Below are 21726 nucleotides of genomic sequence, written 5' to 3'. Positions count from 1 at the left end.
CAAATGAAGCCTTAATAGATCTTAGAATCAATTGTTCAAAGAGGGGTGCAAGCAAGTTAAGCTTGAGGTGGCTCATTCAATTTTGCTCTAATTGAGCTTGGCTTTGCCTCACACCCTCTTCCACTTCGCCTCATGCCTATGCCTCACGTCCAGTCCACCTGCCGACCACCCGCGTTCTCCTGCGCCTTAGGTCTTGCATGTTTGCCTCACGTCTGGTCTGTTCGGACTGGACTCCGGTTGATGCCGCAGACCACTATTTGCTTGCTGTCTGCCTACCCTTGTCTCGTGAATCATGTCCAAAGTCCAGATCGTAGTCCACTCGCCTGCCTGCACAACGCGTTCGAGTTTGCGTGTCATGTCGATTCAACCTGTAACCCGCACGGTCGGTCCGGATTGGAAAACTTGATCCTTTTGTAAAATTGGGTCGGATTAGGATCAATCCGTTTGAACATGTGTCAATTTGGGTTGGACCCAAATCTGACCTATCGACTTATTTTGACACTCCTAATTTATAGTAACAATAATTTAGGACTTAGTTTTCTATCTTTTGGCAAGATAATGAAGGTTTACCATTTACACATGAATGTTCTATGCCATTTGGGTTCTAAGCAAATAAATACACTCAATGAAAATTTTGATATACATTCATATAATATTTGTTTATGTTTGATTATTTATAGGTTTAAACAAAGTTTTAAAACTTTATCATACAAATAAATAAAATTGAATATTAACTCCCTTGTTCATTCATGTTTATGAATATATTTATTTGTTGTTTAAGAATTAATATAATATATTAAAGGATTTATGTCATGATTATATTAAAAGATTTGAGTTATTAAAAATTAAGTATAAAATTAAGTTGTGTTGTAGAGATGAAAATGATTAGGTGGATAAATGGTTTTAATATAGAAATAGAATGCGAAACAAGTATATGCATAAGAAGATTGGAGTAGTTACATTGGCTTATAAGATTAAAGAGAGTTGTCTTATAAATGATTTCTTCACATAAAAATGTTAGCCTTTCGATGACCTAGTTATAAGAATAGATTTATCAAATATGATATATATTAAGAAATGTAGAGGTAGATCTAAAAAGAATTGGTTAGAATGTATTATAAATGATTTTTTTTATTAGATTTAAATTAGAATTTGATTCTTAATAAGACACAATGGAGAAAAAAAAAATTCCCCCATAGTGAGGTTAAGGCTTCGTTTGATTCGGTTTATGCTTACATAAAAAGGAGTTTTAGAAAAGAAGGTTGAGAAAAAGCCGTTCAATAAAATGGAGTTTCAATAATGAGATATGTTTGACTAATATTTTTAAAAGTGTTTATTAATACTTGAAAGTAATTTTAAATTGTTTGTTTAGGAGTTCTGCTTTTGAAATTTTATTATAAAAGACATAATTCGCTTCATAAACTCCGTTTTGTGACCGAAGAAGCAGATACAAAAAGAATTTTGTAACCGCCGAAAAAACGATGTTTATTAAAAAGAAATTATTGTTAAGCTTTGATTCCAAACAGTAAATACTAATTTATTTCGGCGTATTCAAACGGAAAAGGAGAAAAAAAGCCTAATCAAACGAGGCCTAAGGCTTCGCTTGGGAAGATTTTTTTACTGCTTCTTAAAGCAGATTTCAAGTATAAAAATTTTAACTTTTGTACTAAAAAATTATTTTAAGAAATAGTAAGAAAGCCGTCCCAAACAAAGCCTGAGGCTTATCGTTGTTGTGATTTAAGAACAAAAATTTTAAATATATAATAACTAACTCATTTAATCATAACTTAATTTTATTTGATGATTTGTTCTATATTATACCAATTTTTTATGATTTATACATTAAAAAAATGCATGTTATTATATATATATGTTAAAAATATTAAATAAATAGCAAGATATATTTAAATATTTTATTATTATTATTTAAATTTCATCTAATACTTTACATAACACCTAATAAATTATATTAATTTTTTTATTAAATTTTATAAATTTGATAATAACTAGCAATTAGGTTATATGCTTAAATTATTAGTATCAAATATACAATTAGGTTTCCTTTGGAATGGCTTTTTTACTGCTTCTTAAAATAACTTTATAATATAAAATTTTAATTTTTAAACTAAAAAGTTGTTTTAAGAATCAATAAAAAAGCCGTCCCAAACGAAGCGTTAGTTAGATTTGATTAACGTTTAATTTTAATTGGAACAAACTAGATTTGAATAAAATTTCAAAATTAAAATCATATTTGAAATTAATAAGAAAATAAATGAAAAAATTTTAAAAATAAAATACTCAGCTCAACTCGATCTTTATGTTTGCTTCAAATGAGAGATCATCTAGGTTTTTTTTCTGTGAAAAGGACTGTAAATTCTTCTGGGATATTCAACATAAATTTAAAATTTATGATAGAATTTTATGGAGAAAAAAGAGCATTAAGTGAGGTGATGCAACAATATTTTGTGAATTAATTAAGCTACCTATACAACTCATTTTAATCTGTTGGATGAAAATTGTAACTATTAACTAAGAGAGATTAAATTTCAATATTACATATTCTAAATCATGTACATTTTTAGAAGATAAGAACTTAGAAAATTATCATTAAGCTTAATTCACAATGAAGATATTATGAGATTTTCTTTATTAATGTTGTGCTTATCATGTATATATTTTTATGTATAAAAATTGTTTATAGTTCATATATATATAAAGTTTGATGAATTGCTTTATAGATGCAATTTTCATGGTTATGAAACTTTTAAAACTGCAAAATTATGAAAAAAAAAAGTGTTCTTTAATAGAATAAGCCGATTTGGTGGAGAAAATATTTTATTGCATGAGTGATGATGACGTAGTGGGATAAAGATTTGATGTTATTGTTGTGATGATGGATGATAAATCACATATACAAAATCAAAGAAGCAATTGAAATATGGAAGAGAGATAATTTTTTTTTACATTATAAATTTAGAAAGAAAATTTGAAGGGTTTAGTCTGGTTAAAATAGTGTCAAGTAGTGATAGATATGAAATTTAAAAAATTGCCCTTCTACAAATTTGAAGATGGTGCTAATACCAATACCAAACAGATAAAAATTAGTTGCATCTACCCCAATGATGATGATTCAAGAAAGTTGGTGCAGTAGATGAAGATGCCATTTTCCCTTTGAGATGAAGATGGCATGACTTAAAATTCACAACAAAGTGTCACAATAAGATCTTGAAAGCGACTAAAGAAAATCCAAAGGTGTTGTCTTGAATAAAGGAAGGCCAATCCAGACATTCCCTCCCTCTTTAAGAGAACAAGGGGATCAAATAGCAAAGATTTGTAATTGATTGATAATAATTGGATGATCCCTCTCCTAAAAGGGATTTCTTATTCTGTGAGGAGTCTGGAGGGTGTCTGAAGACCAATAAAAATGTGCCACGTCACCCCAAAAATATACCAAGCCCGGTACCCGAGCGATTAACCGGACGGGAGTACCATCCGGTGTCCGCACATAATAATAGCTCCCTAAAAGGAGGGTCTAAAGGACGCCAAGTAGAGCATTCCCTCTTTTGAAAGTAAAGGGAAACTAAACTACCAAAAGTTAATGGGTGATAAAGGTCATTGGCATAATCCCTCTCTTTAAATAAGGGATTGCGATATGATTGAAAGTTAGTAGACATGGAGCTGCTTGAGAAAGTCCTACTAAATGGAATAGTGATTGAATGATTAAAAGTTAACCAAAGATTAGAGACAATCAAGATATCCAAACTTGGCTAAACTTTGAGTTGGGGGGCAATATAAGGTGGCTCGAACATTCTTTTTCAAATGAAGAGTGGTGGATCATCAAAATAAGCAAATATATAAGACAAGGATAATCGTTCTCTTGAACAGAGTTGGATGGCCTGAATTATCAAAAGTTTATTATGTAGGGAGAATAGAAAACACTAGAATGGGTGACATGAGCTAATCTATTAGAGCTCTACAATTTCTTTCATTTTAGAGCTCTAGATGAAGAGTTGTGTATATTTTATAAATTTAGAAGCAATCATGTCCCTTATTTGATACAACAATACCAAGTTTTTATCCCACTACGTGGGATCAGCTACATGAATCTTTTAACTCCATTGTGTCTTATTAAGTGTCAAATTCTCATTTAAATCTAATAAAGAAAAGACATTTCTAATATTTTCTAACAAAAATTTTTTAGGTCTAAATTTATCTTTCTTAATATAAACTGAATCTAATACATCTACTCTACTAATTTAGTCATTGAAAAGATACCAATTTATGTTACCAAACCATCCAAGATGACCCGCTCTAATCTTATCTAACACTGAGCTACTCCAACCTTCTCACATATATGCTCGTTTCATATTATGTCTCTACGAGTAATGCCACTTATCCATGTGGGCACCAAAAATTATTACCCCGGCCTCTCCGCGAAGCCCTTTATCTTTATTTTTTGGGTCGTCGAGAAAATTTTTAACGCTTAAGTTCCTAGGCAAGGATGATCATCATCCAATGATCGACCGGCGAAGTAATATCATAAAAAAATATATTATTTGAAAGCTCTTCTAATGAAGCTAAATGTATCAAGATTTCAATGGTTTAATTGATATAACTAAATTCAAAAGGATTTAAAGATCAAATTAATTTTTATTTTAAAAAAAAAAAATCTACTAAAGGTCACCATTTATGCAAGTTGAAATTGGATAACTGCACTAATGTAATTATGATAATTAAAAGGCGATCATCTCCAGCTGTTAATGACATCTATACTGCAAGACATAAAGAATCATTGTCATGTTTTTTTTTTTCTGGATTATGGGTCTCTTTCTATACATACAAGGAAGTTGCAAAACCGTACGCTCCTCTACGTTCGGTTCTAGGCGAAAAAAGCGCAATACCGAGTACCGAGTTGTACCGAGTTTTTTCAAAAAAACTCGGTATTGCGCTGTTTTGATCTAAAACCGAACGTAGAGGAGCGTACGTTTACTGGATGTAATAAAAGTTCCTCTTTCTATACATACAAGGAAGTTGCAAAACAAGGCTCAAATATTCTCCTTGACAGCACCAAAGATCTACTTACATGATAGTGAAGAGGCACAAATGAACCGAAAAATTATCAAAATATATAGATAAAATCTTTTTTAAAAAAAGTGACCAGAAGAGAAGAGAAGATCCACACTAAATTCTAAAGAAACCAAAAAAAGAGAGAAATAATTCATCTCTCATAAAATATTCAAGAATAAAAGAAGAAAAGGATCTTCTATCTCGAAGCAAAAGCAATGCACAGGTGTAGCTATAGCTCTACATCCCAGACAAGGAAATCTCTTGGCTATCGCAACTGAGAAGCAGCCTCTGATTTTCGATTAATTATTCTATGCGGACGCCAAATGCCATCCGGAGACCAATCAAAATGCGCCACATCACCCTTCGCTCCATACCATGGCTCGATACTGCTCGGTACCACTGACGTGGTGCATTCTGGTTGGCCTCCAGACAACATTCTGCATTCAGCTTCCGTACAAAATAATTTCTCCTAATTTTCCTCTTCTTTATATTTGCAGGATGAAGGAGAAGCCACACATCTTATTGTCATGGCTCAATTCTTACCGTTCAAATATACAAAACTAATAAGGATTAGAGTGTTTTTATTTCCCTCGCTAGCTGGATAATTCGTAATCAAACTGAACTGAAACCTAAAGGGTTCTTAAGCTCATTTCTAAAAAACATCAAGACTCAAAAACTTATATTTAGCATTAATATATAAACAAAGAACTAATTACATTTTTAATTAAAAAAAACAAGTTTGAATCAGACTAACATCACAAGATATTAAAAACAACTTAAAAACAAATGTTAAATAAACCAAATATTTGGTAACAAAATCAAGTTTATATACTATTCAATTAACCTAAATAGTACTGCTATCAAACATCTATCACAATAAAAAGTGCTTCTCAATTATAGGAATCCTGGTTTAGATTAGTTAGAAACAAAGCTAAATTAGCGAGTACCTGATAAAAAACCATAACAAACAAAAAACAGATATTTAAGGAACCCTTCAGTATAGTTTCAAACAATCCGAATTTTCACCTGGAAGTCCTGTGAAATAAGTTTATTGGGGTCCTGAACTCTGGGATGGCGGCGGAAGTCCCATGTTCCCAACGAGGCCCACTCCAGGTGCCCTCACATCCATCATTCCAGGCTTCCATAGTCAAATATAAAAATTTTCATGAATAAGAAGTCCAGATAAAGAGAAAGATAGAGCCTGAAAGCTAAGCATCAGTTGATAGTTAATACCTGAAAGGCACTCAATCCCTGAATGGGATTAATCATTCCTGCCGGTGGTCGGTTAAACAGTCCACCCATAGGAAAATTCTGTACAACTGAGTTCGGCGCATTCTGAAGGTTTGGCAGGCCACCGGCAAAGCCTCCCATGCTTGGCTGTAAGTTACTATTGGGGATTGCAATTGGCTGCTGCATTTGGTTAAGACCCATCATATGCGCTTGAGGCAATGGAGATATCATCTGATTAGCAGAACCCTGCATTATCTGAAAATTTTAATTAATTACTCATATATTTTACTCGCATCAAAGAAAAACTAGTAGCTTTGAGATCCAATTGGGGGGGGGGGGAGAAGTTGATTGATTGCAGCTCATAAACTTTCAGCAAAAAAAAAACATCAAAAAATGAAACTGAGCAATGGTGTGAATCAAAAGAACCTTGAAACTAATAAAGATAAATAGCAAAATCTTAAGAACTCTAAATAAAGTAATGATGGTAATTGAAAAGCTAGTGGGTTGGCATACCATGGGATTAGGCATAGACATGGGTGATGGAACCATAGATGAAGGCATGGGCATGGAACCAGGCATGCCAAGGGATGGCATTTGAGGGGGTGGCGGCCGAGATAAGTGATGAGGAAGGAGCGGTATATGTGCCGGAGGCTGCAAGTGGCTCATATTTGGAGGTGCTAGAGGCATAGGGACCATCTGCTGAGGAAATGGCGGAAGCTGCTGCTGCTGTTGCGGCAATTGCTGAGCAACCTGCTGATATGCTTGCTGCTGTCCAGCTGCCAAAAGAGATGGGTGGGGACCTGGTGGAAGAGGAGGTGCTCCACCAAGTGGAATTCCTGGAATCTGAGGCCGTTGCTCTTGATCAGAACCATCATGAGATTGAACAGATAGTGGCATTGCAACTCCAATACCAGGAATAGTCCCTTCATTTCGTGACAATCCAGCAGCAAAAGCTCCAGGCGTCGGTGGGGCTTCAGGCATCGGGTAACCACTCATTGGTCGGCCAGTGAGATGAGGATTGGGGTCACCATAACCTGGAAATATTATGAAGTAAATGATGTAAACAATCTCATTCTATCCAAGAGAAAAAAAAAATAATCTCATTCTATCCTGCACAGAGAGTAATGGAAGAGCAATTCAAAGCGGATAAAAGAAGAACCTTGGGCATGGAAGGCATTGTATTTATCACGGGCTTGATCTCCAGGCCGGTTTCTACACCAAAACCTTGTAGCATGATCATTTCCACCGCTGCAGCATGACATTAAAATATAATGGCAAATCTAAATTTCAGTTGCTTTGGTAGTTGGGTAAGTCAAAGGCATTGTAAAAACATCATAATCACCAATAGAGCACATAGAGATGCAGACAGTTGATGGCAAAATGATTTAAAACCTCCCAAACATATTAAGTAAACAACCATGTCAGTAGCGAAGCAATTAACAAGAAATTTGAAAAAACCAAGCATACTTCAAAAATAATAACCTACACATTAATATGGATGATGCTAAGAAATCACATACCTGCATAGTAAATAGCCAATAGGATGCCAAGCAAGATCCCACACAGAATTCTCATGTGCACCAGGCAGTTCAACCTGAGGTGTCTCATGCCTGTATGAATTCTATGGTCTAGTTAATAAGTTAAAGAGCAGTCAAAACATCAAAAAAAAAAAAAAAACTTAACATGAGGATTATATATTGGGTGGGCCTATGTTACATACAAAGCATATCAATCTTACAATTAGAGCTATAATATCATACTCTTTTTTTTAGCTATAATATCATACTTGATTTCAAAGTTATATGACAGTAGGAATTATACATGCTATATTCTGAAGGGAAATATTTTGACATTTGACAGAATATGAATATCTTTATTTTAAATACCATTGTTGGCATCAAATATTATCTAAATAAATTTGTTATTTAATTGAATAATTAGATTAACCTTTTTTATTAAATAACCAAAAGAGTCTTCTCACTCTACTAAAACCACCCACAATCCCTGTGAAAAGGGTAATCACTGGTTGGTAAAGAGTATACTGGTGGCGCAAGTGTGTGAGAACAAGGCCACCACTACTAGTGGCAAGCGGCACTGATAACCTTCACAAATTCTGCCTCCCTTTCTCAAACCTTGAAAGCACATATTGCGTCTCACCCCAACAATGAAATTTTTTTGGACATAAGCCTCAACAACCCAACGACATGTAAGCCCATCAACTCATGCTTGATTTTGGAGCCCTCTCAATGATCTTAACCAAACATTTAGCTAAGATTGTAACAATGACATAAGCCCAGCAAATAATAATTTAGGCCAATTACCATACTAATAAGTCTGCCAATTGAATATTAATTCAAAGCTAACTCCTATGTCACCAATCCCTTTAAGGCTTTAACAAAAACTTGCCCTAAATATGTTTATGCTTATTTCTCATACTGAAATTGAGGGCCATTGAGTGCCTCTAAGCTTGTTGATCATGTCTAGAAATATAAGTGATCATATTGCACACCTCCAATTAAATTTAGTAGGTACAATGAACCCTGGGTAAGAGAACAAGACAGCGTCAATCTTGAAAGAACTTCAAACCACATTTGTCACCCTAGTTTACTCAAAACATCTTATAGGAGACAACCTATGATTGTTAACGAGTCTCTCTGGACATGAGGACTAAAGTCCACTAACATTGGCTAACTAGTTCTATAGGTAGACTCATGATAAACTAAACCATGATATCTTTATCTGAGTTTACCTCCATCCATCATTCTCAATTCAATCAAAATTAAATATAAATCCTAACTTTCTGATGTTTAACTAAATGCGACAGACAAGAATTGCAATTAAGATATTAATAAAAGTGAACAACTTTGCTTTGCCGCCAATAGACTCTTTGTTTGTTCACGTGAAGGTTTTAGAATTTGTCATTGGAAGATTAAGCAATAGCAATAGAGTACAAATTGAGATAAGTAGGACTTGCAAAATAACAACCAATGACTAATAGGTAATGCGAATAGCAAGTGTAACAAAAGCCTCAAGTTTAAAATCTAGATCATTCACCTTGAGATCCATCACTCAATCTCTTGAAAATGGGGGTTAGCGGAGGAGAATTGCAAGTACACTTAAGGATGCCACTATCAAACAAGAGACGCCGACAGGACTAGTCGCCAGGGAAGAAACCGAAGTTGGAGAAGTGAGCGGTCGTCCGATAAGAGTCCACGGAATCCTTGGTCATTGAAGCTCGATAGTCTCGGTGAGGCAATAAACGATGCGATTGACGTAGCGTTCCACGGTGCCGTCGTACTCCCAATCCGGCTCGTAGAAAGGAGAGAGGAAGATGTCGATCTCTCCTTGGTCGTTGTACGCAAAACCGTGATCAACGGTCCGATCCGCCATTCATGATCAAGAGAAGACTTTATGTGTAGTGGGAAGTAGACGAGGAAGAATGGCTACCTAGGATTGGCGGCCAAGAGGAGGGGACGGTGGAGGGGTTTCTTGGGTGGACTAGGGAAGAGGAGGAGGGCGGCTAGGTCTAATTAGGTTTAGATGCAAAAAATGGAAAACTGGAATTAATTTCAGTTTAAGGGGAATCGGAGGGAAAATATTGGATTTTGAATTTCAAATTCCAAGAGGGGGATGGTAGAATTAAATCCCCCTATGGCCGGCGGCAATAAGAGAGGGAGAGGGGTTTGGGGGAAAGGAGTTATGGGTTTCCTAATCCGTCTTGGCAAATTATGGATGAGGAAAATAAATCCAATTTAATTTAAAATTAAATTGAATGTCATTGGAAACTTTTCTATTTTGGCTTTTGACAAATTTGGAAATATTTAAAATTCAACCGTTTGAATTTCAAAATTTGAATCATGTGGAGGGAGGGGAAAGGGTTGGTGGTTGAAGGTTGTGGAAGGGGTGGCGGAATAGGGGGTGGCCGACGGCTACAGGAATGGCCGACGGGTTGGATCCCCTAGGTGGCCGACAGGATGTAAGTTGGGAGGGGGATTCGATGCAAGGAAAAAATATAAAAGAAAAGAAAGATACTAAGACCGCGAACCTTTGAATCCACCAAGATTGACGGGTATTGCAAATCACCCTCCTCGGGCTTCTCCTCTCATGAACTCACTAAGTGATCAAACAAGCACAAACCTTTTTTTTTTTTTCAATAATTCATCATCTATTACAATGCATGAGGCCTCCTTTAAATAGACCAAGATAAGACAAAGCTAGAAAGACACAAATGCCCTCAGGGCTACACAAGCGACTAAATACTCAAGGGGCAAACTAGGAAAATAAAATGCGAGAATAAATAAAATACAAAACAAATCAGAAATAAAGACTCTGGATCATAGCCGTCAATTTGTGTCTCCGACGATGGTACACGTGTCGAAATCTGATGTCCTCATCATTCTCCCCAGGTGCGAGAAAACTCGACCCCGTCGAGTAAGCATCACTAGAAATCTCGTACAACTCCAGTAGGTCAGGGTCCAATCTCTACAGCTCATCCCGATCGATCCACACATTCTCCGTCTCCGACTTTCCTGCCCATTGAACTAGATACCTTTGGCGACCACCGTCTTTAGTGGAAATGACTTCATTGTTAAGTATTGCCTCAATCCTCTCCGCAGTAGGTAAAGTAGGAATGTTTGGAAGTGGAGGTAGGCTAGGGATCTCACCAGATAGGGTCACACAAGGCTCATTATATAATGGATTGATGGGGTTAAACTCTGGACCCTCATTGGCTACAAGATCTTCAATGTTAAATGTGGGGCTAAAGTTAAAAACTTCAGGAATGTCTAGCACATAAGCATTATTGTTTATCTCGGAAATTATTCTGAAAGGTCTCGCACTTCTCGCATGTATCTTTTTAACGGTCCCTTGCGGGAACCACTCCGGATGAATCCGAACCATCATAGAATCTCCCACTTCAAATTCTTTAAACCTTTTCTTGAGATCCGCATTAAGTTTATAGTTAGCATTGCTTTGTTCAATTCTTTTATTAATTTCTTTGTGCAATTCTTGAATACGAGATGCAAATGTGGATGCAAGAGACCAGGTGTGCATGATTAATGACAAGAATCGTGAGCTCACACAAGAGTTTTAAACAAAGACAATTCTGAAAGAAAACAGACTACAAAAACACACACACACAACATACTAGCTCACACGAACACATAGCTAGAATAAAAGTGGAAGAGTCATGAAATGAGGGGATCTAAAGTGTTCAGGTCTAAGGGAACTAGTGTAGGAGGAGCAATGAAGACATCCTTAGCTACCAGGGCACTTCTATAGGAAGTTTCAGTTAGGGTCATAGGTAGTCTCATAGGGTCAACAAGGCCATCTAGTAAATTCATCCAACTAATAGAGAGATGGTCCTTAACAGGGAAGGACAAGAACATAGAAAACAAATGAATCAAGAACAAGATAAGATGATGGATCCTGACTCATAGCCATAATGGGATAACCCAAAGAGTCACCATCAGGTATGAGACCCAAAAAATTGGGTAGGGTGTCCATAACAGAAGTGAGCACAACAGTTAGAGTGGTGGCATGAAAGTATGGGCTAAGACTCTCTATAATATTAAAGTCGGTACAAGGAGTGGTTAGATAAGTCCAATCAAGAAAGTCACACTCTTTCAAATGCAATTCTAAAGGGGCAACTCCAAATATAGACTCCAATAAAACACAAGGATGCTCAATTATCAAAATAGGCTCTAATTTGTTCAGATCCAAATTACTGTCTTCCTAATTCGTATTACTATTCTCAATAGAATCAGATTTGGTGATAACCCTAAGATCAATGGATTCGGGGTCAATTAAATCGGTGCTTAACTCTGGTAGTAAATTCAATTGACTCAATTCCAAATCAAGACTATCCACGTCGCCATCAAAATTCAGAATTAAATCAGAGTTATTCGGAGTCACCTCCGTAGGAGATATGATTAAATCAGAATCTTCCGAATTTAATTTCCATGTATTCAAGGTCATATCAATTTCTTTCGAGATCAACTTGATATCATACAAGCAGACCTTATCCAAAGGGGTATCCTTGAGGAGACTAGGAACAGGAAGGACTAAGGTATCAATGTCTACAAGTTCTAAATCTCCTAACTCAGGGTTTAAGTTATGCAGGGAGTCTAAACCAATCAGTTCAGTTTCATCCTCAAAAAAATCCTCGTTCTCAATAATATCCTTTCCACGAAATGGATGTACTCAGTTTCAAGTTCAGGGGACTTTTTCTTTGTAATGCAATTTTTGGTTAAAATGACACTGGTAGGGTCAAGGACTGTGGAGACTAAAGGTTGACTGGGATGGCTAGGAGTCAGCCCAAGTGGGGAGTCATATGGGACCGATCCAACAGAAAACCCAATAAAGGGTAGGCCATCGAGGCTAGGAGAAAGCCTATAGGGTGGGGCAGCAACCCTGATGTTGCTAAAGGATGGGTGGTCTCGACCACAATAATGTCCACGGTTCGTCCCAACAAAAGAGGTAGGGTGGTGCTCTACATGACGGTCACTAGGGGTAGGGGTCTTGAAAGTGCAACATCCAAAGGTTTGATGAACAGGGGGTGACCTAAGCTTAAAACCAGTTGGTTGGTCGCTGGTAGAGGGTCGGTAGTTTAAATTAAGTTATCGCCTCATGTCTTTCCAAATAGAAGTAGAGTACTCACCCCGAGACTCTTTATGATCTTCCAATCTCATCCAAAATTGAAGAGCCCGACCTCTTAGGTGAGACTTAGCGATGCTAACTTGGTGGGACTCAGGAATATGACGTGATTCAAAATAGTCCTCTAATTATCTAACCCATTCCCTAAAGTAGTAAGGGTCTGAGGAACCATGAAAGGTGGGTAGACTGTAATGTGATTCTAAGTGAGGTTGTTGAGGCTTAGGCTCAGGTCTATGTTGATAAGAAGAGTGGGGCATCTTCCGACTAGCATGATTGGCCGAATGGGGCACGTACTTAGAGTGGGGAGAGTCAATGTGTTTCTCCGTCATAATTTTAGTCATATAGCACACTAGGTTAACGATGTCATCTAACCTCTTTTGGAGTCTTATTGGGTCCATTGGGAAGCATCAAGTGACACTCAAAGATGATTGGGTGTAAGGGACGTCATTGAGACACTAAGTCAGGCTCACTTAAGCTCACTAAAGGGTGCAAAAATTGATTGGACAGCAAGCTACACTAGTGGGTTAAGTAACCTAAGCACTTAGGAAGGTTGTTAGGTTGAGGACAACATCTAAACACTTAAGAAACTAGCCTACAGTTCACTAGATGGGTGCAGGAATGATGTGGACAGCAAACTACAACATGGCATAAAGTTGTCTAAGTGTTTAGGAAGGTTTCTAGAGTGTGGACAACACCTAAACACAAACCTAGACTCACCTATATGCCACTAATTGGTGCAGGAAAACTTGGACAGCAACCAATAATATTGGTTTAAGCAACCTAAGCAATTAGGGATGTAGTTGTGACAAGAACAGCACTTAAACAATGAAGTGGACTTGCTTAAAACGATGAAAAAGGTGCAGAAATTTACTGGACAGCAGGGAAAACAGTGAACTAAAATTAATTAGGCAATGGTATGCATGCAAACAAACACACGATTGGTTAGGTAGACTCCTAGGATGTTTTCTAGCATATGTCACCTATGCCTACCATGCTCTGATACCAAATATGATGTGAAACTAAATGCGATAGACAAGAATTGCAATTAAGATATTAATAAAAGTGAACAACTTTGCTTTGCCGCCAATAGACTCTTTGTTTGTTCACATGAAGGTTTTAGAATTTGTCATTGGAAGATTAAGCAATAGCAATTGAGTACAATTTGAGATAAGTAGGACTTACAAAATAATAACCAATGACTAATAGGTAATGCGAATAGCAAGTGTAACAAAAGCCTAGAGTTTAAAATCTAGATCATTCACCTTGAGATCCTTCACTCAATCTCTTGAAAGTGGGGGTTAGCGGAGGAGAATTGCAAGCAAACTTAAGGATGCCACTATCAAACAAGTGACGCCGAGGGGACTAGTCGCCGGGGAAGAAACCGGAGTTGGAAAAGTAAGCGGTTGTCCGATAAGAGTCCTTGGTCGTTGAAGCTCGATAGTCTCGGCGAGGCAATAAACGATGCGATTGACGTAGCGTTCCACGGTGCCGTCGTACTCCAAATCTGGCTCGTAGAAAGGAGAGAGGAAGATGTCGATCTCTCCTAGATCGTTGTACGCAAAACCGTGATCAACGGCCGGATCCGCCATTCATGATCAAGAGAAGACTTTATGTGTAGTGGGAAGTAGAGGAGGAATGGCTACCTAGGATTGGCGGCCAAGAGGAGGGGACGGTGGAGGGGTTTCTCGGGTGGACTAGGGAAGAAGAGGAGGAGGGCGGCTAGGTCTAATCAGGTTTAGATGGAAATAATGGAAAACTGAAATTAATTTCAGTTTAAGGGGAATCAGAGGTAAAATATTGGATTTTGAATTTAAATTCCAAGAGAGGGATGGGAGAATTAAATGGGGGAATCAATTTGGATTCCCCCTATGGCCGACGGCAATAATCGAGGGAGAGGGGTTTGGGGGAAAGGAGTTATGGGTTTCCTAATCCGTCTCAGCAAATTATGGATGAGGAAAATAAATCCAATTAATTTAAAATTAAATTAAATGTCATTGGAAACTTTCCTATTTGGCTTTTGATAAATTTGGAAATATTTGAAATTCAACCGTTTGAATTTCAAAATTTGAATCATGTGGAGGGAGGGGAAGGGGTTGGTGGTTGAAGGTTGTGGAAGGGGTGGCGGAAGAGGGGGTGGCCGGCGGCTACAGGAGGGGCCGGCGGTTGGATCCCCAAGGTGGCCGACGGGATGCAAGTTGGGAGGGAAATTCGATGCAAGGAAAAAATATAAAAGAAAAGAAAGATACGAAGACTGCGAACCTTGGAATCCACCAAGATTGACGGGTATTGCAAATCACCCTCCTCTGGCTTCTCCTCTCATGAACTTACTAAGAGATCAAACAAGCACAAACCTTTTTTTTCATTCAATAATTCATCATCTATTACAATGTATGAGGCCTCCTTTAAATAGATCAAGATAAGACAAAGCTAGAAAGACACAAATGCCATCAAGGCTACACAAGCGACTAAATACCCACAGGGGCAAACTAGGAAATAAAACGCGAGAATAAATAAAATACAAAACAAATCAAAAATAAATGCTCTGGATCGAAGCCATTGATCTGCGTCTCCGACGATGGTACACGTGTCGAAATCTGATGTCATCATCACTTTCAGCCTAGTGGCCTATTTAAAGAGTAGTCTCCTACAATTGGAAAGAAAAATTATGGGGTCAATCATGCACCTATAGTAAGTTCGACCCCAAATTTATATAAACTTAATTTAGTTGAAACAAAGTCAGTCTACCTAAAAAGACTACCCTAAAATTCTCATACATCAAGGAGACTTAAGGAGAGGTGCTTTTCCTATGCAACTAACTGTAACGAAATCATAACCAAGCTCCATATTTTTCAAGAAATGTTGTGCCCGATATCTTCATTGTGATATATATCTCAGGTTTGAGCAATGTAGGTTCTTTGTGGTGCATTTAGATTATTAAAAGATATAACCTAAAGAAAAGTTACAGTTGGCACTCAATAAGTAGATTTCTCATGCAATCAGTTTTCTTAAATCTAAGAAAAAAATCATAAGTACATTATTGAGTAAAAAATAAATAGATATCGGAAGTGCATAACGTTGGCACTTCAACACCAATAGATTATTATGTGAAAACTGAAGAGCTATAAATAAGTATCATGGATATTGAAATTCTAAAAGATTATCGTAGAAGGATTACCCTACAAGCCAATGGAAGATGGATCCATCAAAACTCCCGCTAACAAAATATTCTTCATGAAATGGATGCCAAGCCAAAGCTAGCACAATAAGGCAACAACAAATACAACATTGTTAATACTCAGCTCAAACTTGAAAAGAAAGAGTGCTATTTATCTACAAAAAATGATCGTTACACACTACTTGATAACAAAGATTCAAAACTAACGGATACAAAATAAATATTTAAATGAACATATATGTCCCATCAAGCAAATAAGTTCACTTAATGTAAGATCAAAAGCATATAACTTCATAACACTAGAAACCGTCAGTTGAAGTTTTATGATTAAAAAAAAAGGGGGTTTCGTCTCCCGTTTTCATTGTTCGTCCTCTTTATTTCATACCCTTTCTTTCTTATGTTCAAAATATCACCAATTTTTCACCAAGAATAACAAATAAAAAAATGTTTCATTTTTGGCCTAAATAAATAAAATTAAAACAACAAAATATTCAATAATATTCTGCAAAAATAAGCTGAAAACTTTATAATATTGAGAAAAGTTGCTGTTAATACTTCAAGAAATCCTGCTTCCAAAATAGTCAAATCTCAACCAACAGTGATGGGAATTGGAAAGGAAAATCAACATCAATCCATTAATCATTAATTTTCCTAGTAGAAAACAATCCTATTTTTACTAGATATCTAGCATGCAAATACAATCAATTTGAAGAATCACACACTCATTTTATTCATTTCTACTCAATTAGATTATATATTCCATAAGGCATGCAACCAACAGTTTGTTTTTGTTCCTCAAGGTCACTAATTATTTGTACTAAATTAAGAATCTGCCTACCCGATAATTGACTCACCAAAAAACATTATCACAGAAAGCCATTAGATTTTAACCTTCTAAACAGAAAGAGGACATAACCATTGTGCAAGTATCTATGGTTTACATCAAATATAATCACAAGTAAACTAGGAATCTAAATGGGTGGAAGCAGAACAACACAAATATTATACTACTGAAACACTAAAAAATCAAGAAACTTAGTTTGCTCTATTGCGTCTCCATGACAGCATGCACATAAACTTAACCTTGAGGAAGAAAAAAGAGTGAAGAAAAACAAGGTTGATGGGGACATCAGATCATGAAAAGTATATCAGAGACATGGCCGACGATCTACGGCCACGATTGCGCTAATCTATTTTTTATTCATCAGATGTATTTGTTTTATTTATTTGCATTATGTATTTGATTTATTATCATTTCCCGTTTTACCCTTACTTAAGGGTCTTGTCACATGTTTGTCTTTTAAATTCCTTTCATTGTTTGAGGCTATTTATAGGCCCTTTATGTTTCTTTTCAAGTTAATGAAGGAATATATAAAAAATTTCAGCAAATTGGGTTCTTGTGAGAGCTTATGAGTTCTTGGAGAGGAAAAACCTTAGGAGAGGAAATCGGATCACCCACCAACTTTGGAAGCATCCGGGTTCGCGACTCTTTCTTCCTATCTTTTATTTTCCTCTTTCCCCCACTCTTCCTAGTTGTCGGCCTAGGGTTTTCAACCCCCATAGCCGCCGGCCACCACAAGCTCCAAGCCCCTTCCCCTTCCTCCCTCTCACACCGAAAATCATGCCACCATTCCAAAGACCAATCGGTCTCCCCTTCGCCACCTCCACACCACCAAAACATCCTCATCCTAACCCTAGCCGCCGGCCATATCACCTTCTCCCTTGAGTCCCTCAATCAAAGCATGCAATCAAAGCCTTCCCTAATTTAACCTTTATATTTTAGGAAATCCATTTAATTCATATTCAAATCAATTTGAATTTGAATTAATTTCCTAAAATACGAAGTTTAATTTTAGGAAAGTTTCCAAAATCAATCATATTTGAATTTTAAATTAGATTGCAATGAGATTCATCCTTCCTAATTTAGTATGCCAAATCAAGTAGGCTTTGATATCTTTATCCAAGCCCCTCTCCCCCTCTTGATCCCGCCGACCCTACTTACCCTCACTCCTTCCTTTCTTTGCAAATCTCCTCTAAGGAAAGAATTGAAGACTTACCAAATTTAGATCATCTTAAATTTTAAAAGATTTCAATTTTCAAATTCAAATTTATTTGAATTTGAATCCTTTCCTAAAATAAGATTAATCTAATTTGGACACTTTCCAAATCTCTTCAAATCTGAATTTAAGTGGAGATACCCTTTAATTCTCTTTCCTTAATTTAAGTCTTATGTTTGGAAAGAATTCCAAAATTCCCCAATCAAGCCCCCTTGCATGGTCGGCCCCCTCCCAATCAACCCATTAATGCTCCCATAACCAGCCGGCCCCTTCCCCTTTCTCTCCAAATTAATTTGTGACTTATTTGGCATGTTCCCTAGGCAAGGAAATTAATTCCAGATTCCCCTCCACTGTTGGGCACAGAATTCCCCACAATATTCCTCTAGTTTCATTGCATCTAGAGAGCCGAAATCCTGAATTTTCCATGTCCAAGTTGCTGTCCAGATTTATGGACAGATTTTGTGTGCCGTCCAGATTTCCCATTGCCAAAACAGCTGTCCAGATTTGGCTTAGATGTTGACCGAACGCTCCTAGTTGCTGTCCCGAAGGAGATCAAGTGCTGGCTAGAATTCCGGAGCTTGCGAACCTGCTGTCCAGAGTTTCCCACAGGCCAAAGCTGCTATCCAAGATGTCGAAGTTGCTCTCCAGAGAATTCTGCACCTCCCCATCGCTGCCCAGATTTCCTGGTTGCTGTCCAAAGGGTTCAAGCCTGAATTTGTTGCTGTACAGCCCCCAAGAAGCCACCACTTGCTGTCCACTTCCTCTCAAGCCCTCAAACCACCACCGGAGCTTCGTATAACTTCTTTCTTTGGGTAAACTCTCCCTCCAACTCTCTTATCTTCCAAGTATACTTCTCAATTGTGGTTATATTTTGATTCGTGAAGATCATGCTAATTGTTCGCCGCCAAAGCTTTAGTAAACATACGGAATGAGTAACGGACTTCTATGCATCTAATCTCGTTGTTAATCTAGGGATGTTATTGGAAATCCTCTATATTTATTTATGTTGAATTTTCTAATTGTTTTGTGATCCTAACTATTAGTGTGACTTGGCCTAAGCTAAGGCACCCCTTTCTTGTTTTCTATTTTTGATAAGCGGCTAACATTTTAATACTTATTGCTCTTACTTGAAAGCATGCAAATTCCTTAATCAAATCATTTTTGCATTTATGTCCTGCATCAAAGGTATTTCAAGTCCAAAAATGAAAAAGAGAATTATAATTGGCTCCTTGAGGAATTTCATATTTGGCAAACACTAGTAAGAAAAACTATGGGAATCGATGCAAAAGGAGCTTACAAATCATTTTGTTTGTAAATCAATATGCATTAACAAGAACCCGTTCGTAAAATTGACAGATCTAATTCAACCATATTAGCATGAACCTTCAAAATCACAAGTCTTAAATGAATTTAAATCATAACAGCATATTAGATTCGGATCAAGAATCTAACATACAGCATCATTATCATTAGTCATACCCCAAACAATTTGAGGACAGCAATATGAATCCAATTTTACATTCATACATGTTGAGTGCCTTATGAGGTGTTTAGGCCTATTCTTCACAAATTATTTTGAACTATCCATGCTAATTAAGGTCAACCCATTTTCCCTTCCCAATCCTCCCATACTTAATTTAGCTACCCATATAATAGGTGTATTTTCCATCCATTATTTTACCAGCTCAAACCACTTATGTCTATTTTTAAACACCATATCTTCAATAAAAGTTACCAGAACCATTTCTCAAATGTTATCATTTTTTAATTTATCATTTTTTATTCTGCCACACATCCATCTTAGTATTCCCATTTTCAACATGATCAATTTCATTAACTTTTTGACAACCCAACACACAGATTTATACAACTTCTTAATTGTTATTTATGATATTTATATTGAAATCTCAATAATATCCTATTACAGCATAAACCCCTGAGATAATTCTCCATTTTCATGACCCAATCTTAAATCAAAAAATTATATTCTTATTTATATCTCTACTCTTTTATATATATAACAAATCCAAAATACATAACTATTTATTTATATCTCCAAATCATTTATCTTCAAAATATATTTGTTGATCAGTGTAAATATCACACGAATTAAAACTGCAAATCATATACACAATCTTTAATCTACTATTCTAAGTCTCTATTTTCAAAATATTTCATCCGTTGTTCTTGCTTCACTTATTTAATAGATTTCTTATTGATTAAAACTATGATATCTATCAAAAGGATACACCAAAATGCAACTCACTTTCAATTTCCTTTGCAAGCATCTACATAAACAATATAAGAAGATATGAAATCAATATAATTGAAAATCAATGTGATAGATTTCTTATTAATTAAAAAGTCTCTATTTTATCACTCATAAGTTTGATTCATCTATATGTTGGCACGACATTAAAATTCTCATCTTAAATAATGATACCAAAAAGCATATTATTCAGCAAGTTGGCATCCTCTTAGCATTTAAAACTCTATTGAAAAATTTTATTAACCAAATCACTATTCTGTAACCCATAAATATCCAAATCAAAAATATATCTCACATCACCCAAAAGCATTACTACTGTACATCAATCTATAATATAAATTATTATTTTATTCATTATACTATTTGAATGTAATAATTTCATTGAAAATTCACTTTACCAAATTCTTAAAGTAGCATTTCATCTTTCGTTGATGCCTTCATCTTCAATAAACACCTTATTATCTTCAGTTCTAAAGCATTTAACTTGATCAAAGCCATTAGATATAAAATTCAGGCCATAAATATTTTCATATATCACGTTCTCATTTCTAAGTACCAAGTCTATGTTCCTTCATCTTCAATTAACACATTGTTATTTCAATAGCATTTCATCTTTCGTTGATGCCTTCATCTTCAATAAACACCTTATTATCTTCAGTTCTAAAGCATTTAACTTGATCAAAGCCATTAGATATAAAATTCAGGCCATAAATATTTTCATATATCACGTTCTCATTTCTAAGTACCAAGTCTATGTTCCTTCATCTTCAATTAACACATTGTTATTTCAACTTTTAAAGCATTTAACTTGATCAAAGTCATTGGATATATTATTCATTGCCTTAAATATTTCCATATATCACGTTCTCATTCCTAACTACTAAGCCTATAACACAAATCATGAAAGAAAATTAATTTTTTTCCCATTAGATAGAACGTAAACCACACTATATCTGATAACATTCCTGATGCGGACATCGGCACGAAGATTTGGCGAATCTATCACAGGAGGCGTCGTAAATCGACAGCTCTAATTTACATTGTCATTTATGATTTATTTTATGAATTTTAGCTCTTATTTTATATTATTTCATGTTCTACCCCTAGCTTGGTTTATTTGAGTGTTGTGGCCCAAGGGGCAATTTTGTAATTTTTGATTTTTCTCATGTTGTGGTCTATATATAGGGCCTTAAGCTATTGTAATAAGGAGGATTTATTGATATGAAAAAATATTTTTCCACACTTGTGTTCTTCTTGAGAGAGAACGAGAGTGG

At 36.0% G+C, this 21726-nt stretch overlaps 1 protein-coding gene across 2 annotated transcripts in view; it reads right to left on the bottom strand.

The window, feature by feature from the left end:
* Positions 1–5811: 5811 nt before the first annotated feature.
* LOC110094305 (flowering time control protein FY) overlaps positions 5812–21726 on the bottom strand; it is a 54817-nt gene continuing 38902 nt past the window's right edge. Inside the window, exons 13-18 of one of the 2 annotated variants that reach the window (XM_020819507.2) lie at positions 16127–16205; positions 7818–7907; positions 7457–7545; positions 6811–7331; positions 6301–6552; positions 5812–6205 (exon numbers count right to left, since the gene is read on the bottom strand). In XM_020819507.2, the coding sequence (XP_020675166.1) occupies positions 6116–6205; positions 6301–6552; positions 6811–7331; positions 7457–7545; positions 7818–7907; positions 16127–16205 (1121 nt within the window). In that variant the 3' untranslated portion in view covers positions 5812–6115. The remainder of the gene's footprint in view (positions 6206–6300; positions 6553–6810; positions 7332–7456; positions 7546–7817; positions 7908–16126; positions 16206–21726) is intronic. The other variant, XM_020819508.2, reaches the window with a different exon arrangement.

The sequence above is a fragment of the Dendrobium catenatum genome, unplaced genomic scaffold (assembly GCF_001605985.2).
Source record: "Dendrobium catenatum unplaced genomic scaffold, ASM160598v2 fragScaff_scaffold_290, whole genome shotgun sequence".
Taxonomy (NCBI): domain Eukaryota; kingdom Viridiplantae; phylum Streptophyta; class Magnoliopsida; order Asparagales; family Orchidaceae; genus Dendrobium; species Dendrobium catenatum.
This window is presented reverse-complemented; position numbering and strand designations above follow the sequence as displayed.